This window comes from Nannospalax galili, unplaced genomic scaffold (genome assembly GCF_000622305.1).
Source record: "Nannospalax galili isolate Female #2095 unplaced genomic scaffold, S.galili_v1.0 scaffold2203, whole genome shotgun sequence".
NCBI lineage: Eukaryota > Metazoa > Chordata > Mammalia > Rodentia > Spalacidae > Nannospalax > Nannospalax galili.
The window spans coordinates 69,921-83,209 of NW_008349206.1; the positions used below are offsets into that span (position 1 = coordinate 69,921).

Consider the following 13,289-nt stretch of genomic DNA (forward strand, 5'->3'; position numbering starts at 1 on the left):
TGTTGTCAGTAGACTTCTTTATTTCGGTGTGATGTGTCCAACCTCTTCCAGTCATTTGAACCACACAGTTTGGGTGGTTAACTATAAAGGGCCCATGGAAGTCTGTTCGAACTTGTTCTCTTTTTAGATTTTTTATCAGCATTGAGTTCCCAGACTGGTAAGGGTAAATTAGAAATAAGAACCTAAGAGAAAGCAAAGTGGAAAGGAGGCACAGCACGTCATTTCTGAAATGTCCTAGTTTCCGTGCTGAGAAGGTCTGTGGACTCATTCAAATCAGGCTCATACCTCTTTCAGAGATATTTTAACTTAAGCAAAGTTAAAGGTAAACATTTAGTTAAGAATAATTTTAAGTACAAATTTAGTTTAGTCAATATAAACGTGTGTGTGTATATGTGTGTGTATGGAGAGAGGAGAGAGGAGAGGAGAGAGAGAGAGAGAGAGAGAGAGAGAGAGAGAGAGAGAGAAATTGATTTACTTTTATGCTTCCAGATGGGAGAGAGAGAGAGAGAGAGAAATTGATTTACTTTTATGCTTCCAGATGGGAGTGTCATGGAGTATTATAGTCCCAATTAATGTAGTCTATCTGTACAGTTTACAAGGCAAAAATCATTGCATGACTTATTCTAAATTAATTTTAAGCACATTATCAGCAGTAGCAGTTGAGGGGGGAAAGCCTCTGTACATCTGTAAAACTGGTTCATTACCAATAGTAAATATTTTTTGTTTCTTTTTTTTACATTAGGCACTTTAAAATATTTATTATTTTTAATTTTATGTGTATGAGTATATTGTCTGCATGTCCATAAGTGCACCCATGCTGTGCAATGCCTCTGGAGATCAGAAGAAGGCATCAAATTCCCCTGCAATTTGAGTTTCAAACAGTTATTAGCTGCCATGTGGGTGCTGAGAATTGAACCTGGGTCCTCCACAAGAGCAGCCAGTGCTCTTAACCGCTGAGCCATCTCTCCAGTCCCCTACCTTAAGCACTTTTGTGAAAGGACCCACCTGGATATTTTGGGAGTGTCTCAATTTAGGAGGCCTCCCATCTCCTATTTGTTTTTTTTTAATAAAACAATGCCTACCCCCCATGGCAAGTTGCATATTCCTTACATACCTGCTTAGTAATGGTGTAGACCCCTGTATAGTTAAAACTTTTGCATAACTTATAGACAAAGCCATAGACAAACCAACCCAAAGAGTTGAAATAAATTTTGGCTTTGTTATGAGCCAGTTTCCCCAGTAGTTGAAATCTAACAAAGCTGGCAAAAGCACAAGTAATTACACACACACACACACACACATACACACACAGACAGACACACACAGACACACACACTGCTCTTTGAAGTTAGTTTTGTAATTGTTCTTATGAAAACATCAATATAACTATAAGAATTTAGTTACTGAACATCTTAAGTCTCATCACCCACAAACCTTGTATAATTTAAATCTTTTGTGACTTGATTTTAAGCTTTTACAGCTTTGTCCTCATTTTTATTTTTTTACTTCTAGGGTAAAAAATCTTACTTTGTCAAACAAAATCTATAAGCTCACATTTACATTCTTTCCAACAGTTCTGTCTCATACCTACTTAACTGTTTCTTTATTCCATCTTACTACCTGTACACATACTTTTAACTACCACGCTTTTTCCTGTTGTAAGCCTTGAGTAAACTTCCTCTCTGCTGGGACTTTGACATTTTTTTCCTGTGATCTTATGAAACCTTAGCAGTAGTGAGAGTCATGGCACATTATCAAAACAAACTTAGGTGAGGGAATGTTTGCTGCAAACAAGAAAAGGACGTACCCAGGCAGAAGCAACAATGTGCTAACCCTGTAACGGCAGTTTTGGATGACAGAAGACATTTTCTTGCTTTAGTTAGAATAGAGAGGAACAAAGCAGCCCCACAGGCAGAAGAGTTATTTTTCCCTTTTAGTTTCATCCTGAAATCTATCAAGGGCTCCTGGTGGGACCCAATAAAAAGGATTTTTGACTTCCCTAATATTCATTATTTCCCAAGCTGTAGTTTCTAAGATGTTCTCCTTTATTTTGAAGTTTGTACAGTGCAGAGAATGATCTGGCCTCGCTGTGCTTTTGATTTTGAGTGAGTATAAACAGTAGGCTGAGAGAAGCAGGAGATAAGTAGAAATATCCTCAAATCTATGTTCACAACATCTCCCAGAAATCAACAAAGGAATACCTGCTAAAATGCTGGAGTTACTGCCTGAGAGACTTTAGACAGAAAGTCTTCCCTGTCCTCTCCATGAATGAATATCCTATTAGCTGCTTTTACTATGGATATCTTTGTATTATAAAATGCACAATAGATTTTTTAGAAGTAGATTACTCCGTGGCTGTTCTTAAGGGAAAAACACCTTTTCTCTTGCACAGTTTTATTGTTCACCTCTCAAGCAGAGGGGAATGGGATCCCAGTGCATCTCCAGCAGCTAACAAAGAGGTGCTGGCCTCTTGGCCAGATACAAGTTCTAAAAGTTTCCAAATAACCAAGGGAGATAGAGGAAGTATATGAGGCCAAGGTGAGACAAAAAGGGAGACATTTCTCTAATTTTGCATCTCCATGTTCTGTGTTCTTAATCTCTATGTCCATATATTTCTTTTTAATTTTTATTTTATGTGCATGAGTGTTTTACCTACATGGACATAAGTTCACCCATGTGGGCAATGCCAGTAGAGGCCAGAAAAGGGCATCAGATGCTCTGGAACTGGAGTTACCAATGGTTGTTAACCATCACAGGGGTGCTGGGAACCAAACCCATATCCTCTGAAAGAGAGTGCTCTGTTAAGCCATCTCTCCTGCTCACATGATATTAATATAGATAGGAATCCAGCATGAGAAACAGTCATGGTAAACTCTTCATTAAAGAGGGCCACCTGGATTGACAGTGCTGCATTTAATGTACCACCTGTCAATTGGATTTTAGTCCCTATAATTTTAGTCCCTATAATATACTAATCCTAAATCCCAGAGAATACTAAACAAAGAAAACAAACAAAAATCTAAAAACTCAGAAAGTGTGACTTGTTTTTCTAAGAAAAGATATACAGCAGAGGCTTCCTTCCTTCCAGCATCCTGGTCAGGTGCACTCTGAGCAGTAAAACATTGTGCAAGGAAGAGTCAGGTCTTCAGACAACACAGAAGTTTTGTATCTGTTTACTAGTCTTTGGTCACCAAACAATTTAACACGCTTAAAGAACCTTTGTACACTCCTAATTACTTGTAGCTAGCCCCTTTCATTTTGATCTTTGGTAACTAGGTTAAGAGTGGATACCATCAGCTAAGACTATGATTGTCCCCAGTTGCTAGTGGTTCCCGAGGGATGAGTCCATCCTGGCGAGGAAGTGAACAGCAAGCCTCAGGCATGGCAGCAGCACAAAAGCTGAAGGTGCACAACCTCAGTTATATACAGGAAGCAGAGAGGACAAGCTGGAAGCAGGGCAAGCCTGTGCGCTCTCACAGTCCGCCCCCAGTGCCATGCTTCCTTGGCATGGCCACACTTCTCAAGGCTGCCAGGATGCTCCCAAACAGAGCCACCAACTGAAGTCCATGTGTTCAAATACTTGGAGCCCATGGAGGACACTTTTCATTCAAACCACCACACTCTTATTCAATGGACTCTAGCCAGAGGAGATTTACTATCACATGCTGACTGAGGGGATGAAGTTCTCCAGGATAATTCTGAGTTAGAAAGAGTTGCTCAAAGTGCTGCAGGGATGCTGGAGGGCCTCATTGGTGGGCAGCAGTGATAGCTTGACCAAGATGTAGCTGTAGCCTGGAAGACCACATCGAAAATCATTTCCCTAGATAAGAAACTAGGCTGACACCAGAGGCAAGGCTCCAAGGACTCAAATCTAAGCAAAAGGTCTACCCTAAGCCCTCCAGGAGAATGAGAAGCCAAAATCTAGCCCGCTCTAAATCCATTTGCTCCAAAATTCTTCAAGCCTCTTCCTTTATACCTGTATTTTTTTATCCACCTCCCGACTTTGTCCTGTGGTGGAGTTTCAAAGGTGGAGCTGTTTCTTTAGGGCAGCTAATGGCAGGAAGCATATCTGAAATACATTACTGGGGAGGGAGAAGTTCAGATGGCTGAAGTCACCTAGGACTGTACGTCCTTAGAGTCAGTCCTTTATTTGTGATAGAGCTAGGGTCCCAGGTTACCAGCTGTGAACAGTGCGGCCACTTCAGTCTGCTTTCTGTGCAACAGCTTCTGTTTTTTGTTTGTTTGATTAAAATATACATGGTGGTACATGTCCTTAATCCCAGAACTCGGGAGGCAGGAGCAGGCATATCTCTATGATATAGAAGCTGGCCTGTTCTACATAACGAGTTCCAAGCCAGCTGGAGCTACAGGGAGGCCCTGTGTCAAAAAGATTGAAAAAAAAATACTTATACATTTACACATAAAAATACAAATATATTCTAAAATAGTAAACACAAATTTTATTTTTATTAAAAGAAAGTATAAGAAAAAAGGTTTTCAAATGTCCTTTCCCATCTGTTCCTAACATGCACATCTCTGTTGAAAGAGCTGGAGACTGGAGTCTGTTTATTCGTATTGATTTTAGTTAATTTCTCTTGATCACTTTGTGGCATTGACTTTCTCCATTCTCCTAAAAAGGTGTTCAGAATCCCTCCCTACAGAGTCGCTCATGACCAACATTTGCACAAAGTATTAATATCAGGTAATCAGTGAAATTTTCACCAACTCAGAGCAGGAGCCAGACCCAGAATGATCAGAAAGTAAGACAGAAACAAAATCAACACCAAACAAGAAGAGCCACTTCAAATCATATAGATTTGTAAAGTACAAAATAATCATCCCAAGTAGTCTGCGTAGCAAGTGCCTTCAGTGAAACTTGATATACAAAGACATTTTTAAAGTAGCTAATGTTGCAGTGCTACTCTTAAGCTTTGCCTTGCTCACCTAAGGAACTATCAGTGCAGTTTTTAATGTCATTTCTACCCTTTATTCTGTCCTCAGTGAGTGGACTTGGGCATTGGATTGATTAATAGTGATAAACCACCATGAAGGGTACAGAAATGAAAAGCCAGATTCAATCTGAATTTTCGATCCAGTACCCCCCAGAAAAAACAAAAACAAAAAAACCCAAAAAACAATTTGGCTGATGCTGAGTTTAAAAGTAGCATGAATGCTAATTTTCTTGAGCTCTTTAACTAGCATATGGCTGCTGGTGGTGTGGTTAGCATAAGTGGGTAGTAAGACCAAACCTGAGTGGGAAATATGCATGGAAAATATGACTGGAAGATGCAGACAGATGGACACTCGTAGACTTGTCTTGTGTCTTAAAAGAGCAATGAATTTGGGGCAAGTCATATTTCAGCCTCCTTCCAGCAGCAGGTGAGATGTTTCTTTACTTCTCCATAAATTTTGCTTATTTGCTCTTCAAAAAACAAAAACTAATAAATTTGATCTAGATGGCATAATTTAGATTATCAGGTTGAAAGAATTTAACAGGTAGCTACACAAACCCAACTGCCAATGTTGAACTATTTGCAGTGGCATTATGTTATTCACATTTAACCTAATCTTTTTAAGAATTTTTTATTTTTATGTGTATGAGTGCAATGCCTGCATGTAAGTAGGTGCACCTGTGTTGTGCAGTGCCCATGGAGGTCAGAAGTGGGTGTCGGATCCCTTGGAACTGGAGTTACAGAGGATTGCTAGCTACCACATGGGTGCTAGGAATCAAATCTGGGTCCTCTGCAAGAGCAGTCAGTGCTCTTAACTGCTGAGCCATCTCTCCAGTCTATTTAATCTAATCTTAATGAACCAATGATATTTTTGGCAGGCAGAACAAAGACCTGGGAAACATGAATATGTCATTGATAGCCCATTTAATTTCATAATCAGAATGAAGAATCTAAGAAAAATGAGATGTTTCAGAAGCTTACAACAAAAGGCAGTCTTACATCTTGACTGTCTTACAAAGTGGATTAGAGAGTAGGAGAGACTCCAGAAAAATCAACCACAAAGTAATGGGCAAATGTAAGAAGGTTGGTATAGTTATTGAATCTACTATATAGCACTCTCATTTGGTGAACTCACATCAGAAATATATAATGTTTTACTTTATCTCAGAACTACAATATAGAAGTTACAATTAAAAACAAAAACGTTTGGCATGGAAAAGAATCAAAAGGCTAAGAGTAGACTGTGAAGGAACAGTCATGTACTGCATAACAGCTAAGGATGGACCACAGATATCATGGTGGTCTCAGAGGTTATAATAGAGCTGAAAGCATCCTTTCATCCATTAATGTTGCAACTGTTATACTGAATCACAACACATCACTTACATTTGTGGTGACACTGGTGTAATACCTAACTATTGCCAATTGAACAAAAGAGGGGTTCTATGTGTTGCCCAGCTAGTTCAGTTAGTAGAGCATGAGATTCTTAATAAAAGCACATCTATGCATTCTGTGGTTTCACATAATGACAAAATCATCTAATAATGCATTTCTCAGAATATTCCTGCATCATTAAGTGATACAGGATTGCAGATCACAAAGTCATAACATCAGAATTGCTCTGAAGTGTGATTCTGCTGATGTCCGATCAGGACTGAACTGATACTAAATGGTTTTTCACATTTATCACATTTAAAGGGTTTCTCCCCAGTTTGAATTCTCTGATGCTGAGTAAGATGAGTGCTCTGGCTAAAAGCTTTATCACATTCATTGCATTCATTTTTTTGCCAGTATGAATTTATTGATATTTGATAAGGGATGAATTTTCAGTGAAGCCCTTCCCACATTCACTGCATATGTAGATTTTTTCCCCAGTGTGAACTCTTTGATGTTGCTTAAAGGCTGACTGAGCAGTGAATGCTTTCCCATATTAATTACATTTATAGGGGTTTTGCTCAGTATGAGTACCCTTATGTTGAGTCAGGTGTGTACTCTCTCTGAATGCTTTCCCACAATCACAGCATTGACAGGGCTTCAGTCTAATGTGAATTTTCTAATCTTGTGTGAGGTAGAAGACATCAGTAAAGGACTTCCCACAATAAGTACAGTCATGGGGTATCTCTCCACTATGAACCCTCCAATATTGAATAAAGGGTGAGTAGTCACTGAAGGCTTCTTTGCATCCATTACACTTATAAGATCTCTTGCATGAATTGATATTGAATAAGAGGATTTAAAGTGAGTTCTTTTCCACGCACATTCCACTTGTTGGGTGCTCTCCAGAATGAGTCCTCTTGTGCCCAGTAGGAGATGCACTCTGGCTAAAAGTTTATCAGCAATCATTACATAAGGCGTATCTCCAGTATGAATCTTCTCAAGACAAAATTTGAACTGTCATTTAAATTTTTTCCACATTCACTACACTTATGTTTTCATTTTACATTTTATATTTGTTTTCCTTTTAATTGGAGATAAGTTCCATTTGATATTTTTTCCCAAAGTGATCAAATACATATGGTTCCTGCCCAGAGTGCCGCAGAATACAGTTGGTCTGAAATGAAATTTTCTCTCAAGTTTATTAAAATTAAGACTACTTTCCTCAAAAGGTATTTTCTTATAGGAAACTATCACTTGCTAAAGTGATCATGGTAAGAGAACGTTCTGAAATTTTGTCTATAGTATTTCCTCTTTGTTGTTTTACCTGGGCAGTATAGTCATAAATTCTTCAAATAAATATCCTTGGGACACACCTAGAGTGAACATTTTCAGCATGAGTGATTGATGATTCATCACTCAGCATTTTCATGAGTGAGTATCCATTAAAAATGCATTCTAATAACCTTCTCCTTGAAATCCTCTCTGGTCTTTAAATATGAAAGTAGTAAAAAAAACACAAAACACATTTTCTGAATGAGGATAAGGAAAATACAACCAGAAAAAAAATCAAGGAAACTTGCTGAAATTAATGCATATTATAATAAAGGGCTGTCAGGTGGAAAAATAATGAGACAGCAGAGCACAGGCAGACGTTGTGGAGAAGAGGCTGACCCAGTAGGTAATAGCACATTCTTTTTTTTTTTTTTTCATCTTTAGCCCCAGCTGACCTGGAACTTGCTATGTAGACCAGATTGGCCTCAATCTCACAGAGATCCACCTGCCTCTGTTGGGATTGATGACATGTACCACCACACCTGGCTAATACCACACTATTAAGGGTGGAAAAAAAGTCTCAAAGATGAAGACGTTCAATGTCCTAATTTCAGAAATGAAGCTTAGAATCAGAGTGGTTATGAGTAACCAAAAGACACAGACTATTTTTTAAATATTTTATTTAATTTTTATTTTATGTGTATGGTGTATTGCCTGCATGTGTGTGAATGCACTGGTGTCATGCAATGCCACGGAGGTCAGAAGAGGGCTACAGATTCCCCTGGAACTGGAGTTAAGGATGGTTCATAGCTGCCATGTGGGTGCTGGAAATTGAACCCAGGTCCTCTGCAAGAACAGTCAGTGCTCTTAAACACTGAACCATCTCTTCAGCCCTGACACAGACTATATTAATCGAGGGTGAGAACTAGACTCCAGGTTTTATGTAAAACTAAACTAAAATTCAGTCCTGTAATCTAGAGTCTAAGCAGTTTAACCTGCTCTGCAGAGCTCTAGTTACCTTGGTAATCTTTGGCTATCAGGACTATCCAGACTTAAAAAAAAAAACCTTCATGCTTTTCTGTTTTCATTTAGGTATATGTTTAAAAATTGTAAGAGAGTTGCATGGAGACCATTACAGCTCCAAATTAGATGCAGAAGCAGAGGATAATTTGAAGTTGAGAGAAAGGAAGCAAGAAAGCTGAAGGTGCAAGGTGAAGAGACTGCTGCCAGTAACTAGGATGAAGAATAGAGAGGGCCAAGCTAGAAAACGCAGGGGCACTTTGCCGAAAAGAAAAGGGGCCTAGAACCTTAAAATTAGGCCGTGCTCAATATTTGTATAGCCCTAAACCTAACCCTAACGCTAAAAGTAACCCTAACCCTAACACTAACCACTAAACACTAACCTGAACCCTAACAACCCTAACCCCAACACTAGCTTTAAACCTGACCCTAAGCCTAACCCCTAACCCTAACCTCTAGCCCTAACTCTAACCCCAACCCTAACCCTAAACCCTACTCTAACCCTAACCTTAACCCTAACTCCTAACCCTAACCCCTAACTCTAACCCAAACCTCCTAGCCCTAACCCTAACTATAACCCTAACCCCTAACCCTAACCCTAACCCTTACCCTAACCCAAACGTATCTTAACCCTAACCCTAAACTATCCCTAACCCTGACACTTAACCTAACCTTATCCCTAACCCTAACCCTAACCCGGACCCTAACCCTAATCCAGCAGCAAAGTAATGAAGTTCTGTAGAAACTTTGCTTATTGTCGTTATTTCATCTAATTTTCTGGACTTGGAAACCATCACGTCCATTTTTTGGTGTTTTGAGGAGCGGGTTTATCAGAAAACCAGCTTTCTTGCTTCCTGATGCTACAGTAGACTGTGAGCTACAGAGAGAGAATATTATCCTGAGCATAGTTTAGGGCAAGGATTGCTCTTCCAAAGTTGAAGAGAGCCCCGAAAACCAAACAACGTCTTTCTACAGTGAGCTACCAGACGGAAGGGTGGTTAAAAGCAAAAAAGATTTCCTCTGTACTTTTATGCAAAATTAAGGGTTTGGGAGTTGGAGGTAGTACAAATGTATCAAAATTCTGCTTTAGGAGCTACTTAATCGCAATGAAACAGCACCCGAGTTCTCTCCATTGAGCAAGAAACCAGGAATAGCCAACACTGGTAACAATCCCAAATCAGGAAATAAAACATGATTCCTGGGGTTCCATTCCAATTTTCCAATCTGAGGGAAAAGCACAAGAAGGAACACCCAGTTTGACTCACGTGGATCACAACAGTACTGAAAAAGGGCAGGATCCCAAGGGAGCTGGAATAGGGAAATAAAGTAAAAACCTCCACCATGAACCCCCAACCCAAACTCTTCTAGCTGACAAGGCTGACAGTAAAAGGTCCCTAGCCCTGCACAATTCTCTCCAGGGCAAAAAAACTCTTCAGATAAAGAAGGCTGCAGCATAAATAACTTAGGGAAGGAAGCGAGGCCCAGGAAGAGGTGAGACTTTAATTACCTATGAAAGACAGATACATGAAGTTCATATCACTCAAAGTAACCACAAATGCGGCGAAAACTACAGTACCCACAATACACCACCCCGACATATGTGCTTGCCCGGATTGGCCAGAAATCAGCCGCTCAGATGGGTCTGGAGGCTAAAAACAAGAAAAGGTAATTTTGAAACGTTTCGTTCCGTTTAGCTGTTAGGGTTAAGGATGGCTTTCGATGCTTCTGTTACATTCTGGAGACTGTTCCGGGCCTCCAGGTCAAGAAAAAGAAAATGTGACGAAAGTGCTTTCCGAAAGTCGAAAATATCAATGGACTTTCGAGTCACGTGGTGCACACAATGCCCTCAACGAAGTCCCGCGGGGTTCTTCTGACTTTTAAAATCGGGTGTAGTGAGGTTTTGAGACCTCCATAAGGGGTGTAATTTTCCATCCCTTTAATTTCTGCTCTCTGCCCCTGCTGGAGGACCGCGGGATCGAGAATAGCTATAAGCCCTCGGTTTTCTGCCTCTTTAGACAGGGCTTCCGCCCGGATCCAACATGGCTGCCGGGCGGACTTCCTAACCTCCCAGGGTTTGGCGGCGTCTGACGTCAGAGCTGGTGGTGGGTGGAGCGGTTAAGAAACCGCCGATGCGGGCACTGAGGATCTGGAGTCAGCCATGGACTGGAAAGAAGCGCTTCGCCGGCGGTTGGCGACGCCCGACACAAATCCAAAGAGTGAGTTTGGGAGGAACCGCCCGCAGGTAGGGGTGGCAGGGTCCGAGGGGAGCAGGAGCAAGTGGGAGCCGGGCTTCTGCTCTGTGAAACTTCCAACAAAGGAGCGGTGGAATGTGTGTTTCAGCGATCCAGCAAGGGTCAACCCAAACTTCCCTAGGAAATTATTTGCGGGAACGAAAAGCTTAACCATCGCACCGGATTTGCATGGTCTTGTGAGCAATAACCGAGAATCTTGGTTCCAACAAATCTCCGATTCCACCAGGATCGTATGCATCCCATCGCCTTTCTTATTTTTTTAAATTAATTTATTTATTTTGAGACAATTTTTCTTGCCGTGTAGCCCAAGCTGGTCTTCGATTCCACACCCTCCTTGCCCCACACTCCCGAGTGCCCACTGCCCTTTTACTGTCACTTCACTTACCACCAGTTTTGATCTCGTTAATCCACTTTACATTGTTCTTTCCCTCTCTTTCACAATTGCATGCTAATCAGCCTGGTTAAATCTTTCCAGTTCCAGACCACACTCAGGCAGCTGAAATTGGCTAGAGAAAAACAGAACCGGGGTGCGTTTTTCTTGTAATCTAGGTCCACCGAGACACGTAGGTGTTCTAGTCACGTCTACCTTAGATATTCACGTCCTCCCTTAATTTTGCTCATCTTCTCAGACCTCTAGTCTATTCCATTCACTGTTTACCTTCAACTGATGAGCTTGTTTTTAAATATATATCTCAGTGAGGAAGTAGAAACAGTTAAGAGAACCTTACTTGTTTCCCTTACCATTTCTCTCAGGCCCTAGACAAGTAAGTGTCCTTGCACTCTACCCTCACTGCTACAGTGAATTGTCCATTGGTCCTAGTACAGTCCTCAGCACTAGGCTTGCATTCCCTTTCATTTGTTCACTGGCTTCCCTCCAGCCTTCCCATCTCTCATACATTATCAAGTTTTCCTTCTCTATTGGATCGTTTCTGTTAACACTGACAAACACATAATACTACATCTTTAAGTCATTTGTTCCCACATTCCTTCAACTTTTGCTACATTTTTCTGCACCTTTTATAGGCATACTTACAGATTCAGGGGTGTGAAGGAAATTATCTAGGTTATATGGATAATATTAATAGTGCCTGTGTAGAGAATAAAAGAGTACAGAGTGTGTGTCCCTTGACAGGACTCCCATATTAAACCTCACCCACCCATGGCTCAAGGACCATTTCAGAAAAGGGGGCAGAAAGAGCCAGGGTTGGTGCATGATCATAAGAAAACAGTCTTCCAGGCCTCTGGGATCTTGCTCATGAACTTATGGCAATGGTGACAGCATGTACAAGACCCATGCAAACTCAACCAGACAAAAACCCAACATAGAACTGAGGAAATGGGCAGAAGGCCCCAACCTTAGGTGAGGAACTATTGCTGATCACTGCTGGGTGAGGGAGAGTTGATTTTTTAAAAAATGTTATTTATTTATAATTTATGTGTATGTGTCTATCGCCTGCATGTAACTAAGTGCACCTGTGTCATACAGTGCCTTTGGAGGTCAGAAGAGGCTGTCAAATCCCCTGGGACTGGAGTTATGGACAGTTGTTAGCTGCCATGTGGGTGCTGGGATTTGAACCTGGGTCTTCTGCAAGAACAACTGGTGCTTCTAACCACTGAAGCCATCTCTCCAGCCCGAGAGCTGATCTTCTTTAAGGGAGCGATTCTAGGGTGTGGTGGCACACCTTTAGTCCCAGCACTCAGGAGACAGAGGCAGGCAGATCTGTGTGCGTCCAAGGCCAGCCTGGTCTACATAGTGAGTTCTAGGCCAGCTGGGGCTACACGCAGTCTCAGACAAACACCCAGTACAGAAGTAGGGAAATGGGTAGGAAGCCCCAACCTTAGCTGAGGAACTACTGGCAGCTGAATGCTGCTGGGTGAGGGAGAGTTGGTTTTCTTTAAGGAAGTGGTGCTAGACAGGTTGACGAGGTGCCAGTGGTTGAACTCACAACGAGGGTCATCTGAGGACACAAACTTGACTTGGTAGGCCTTGATATATATGACAGAATGTACAAAATCCATCCTGGGGTTATGAGGGGATGAAGACCGGTGGGGAGGAGTCTAAATACGATTAAGATGTGTGAAATGCACAAAAATTTAATTAAAAAATATACATTGAAAAACTATTAATAGCTCCTACTTAATGAGGATGTGTACAGGATCCCTGTACCTGACCTCTTTTTGCCTTCTCAAGGATATCCCTTGTCTATCATCAGGCTTTCTTAATCACTTTCATTAGCATATAAACATGCTGGTATTTTTCCCATTAAAGAAACTTTCTCAGGCTAGGCACATACCTGTTGTCTCAGCACTCAGGAGACAGGCAGGAAGATCAATGCAAGTTCAATGCTAGACTAGTCTGAATAGTGAGTTCCAGGTCAGCCAGGGCTATATAGATCAGACCCTGTCTACAAAAAAA

The 13,289-nt window shown here is 41.1% G+C and overlaps 1 protein-coding gene and 1 pseudogene across 1 annotated transcript in view; both read left to right on the forward strand.

Moving 5' to 3' along the window:
* The first annotated feature begins 10,680 nt into the window (after positions 1-10,680).
* Positions 10,681-13,289, forward strand: part of Ppp2r3c (protein phosphatase 2 regulatory subunit B''gamma) — a 22,270-nt gene continuing 19,661 nt past the window's right edge. The window contains 1 exon segment of the mRNA XM_008846552.3: positions 10,681-10,837. Coding sequence (XP_008844774.2) covers positions 10,780-10,837 — 58 coding nt within the window. The 5' untranslated portion in view covers positions 10,681-10,779.
* The window catches only part of LOC103744719, a 3,376-nt pseudogene continuing 1,405 nt past the window's right edge, over positions 11,319-13,289 (forward strand).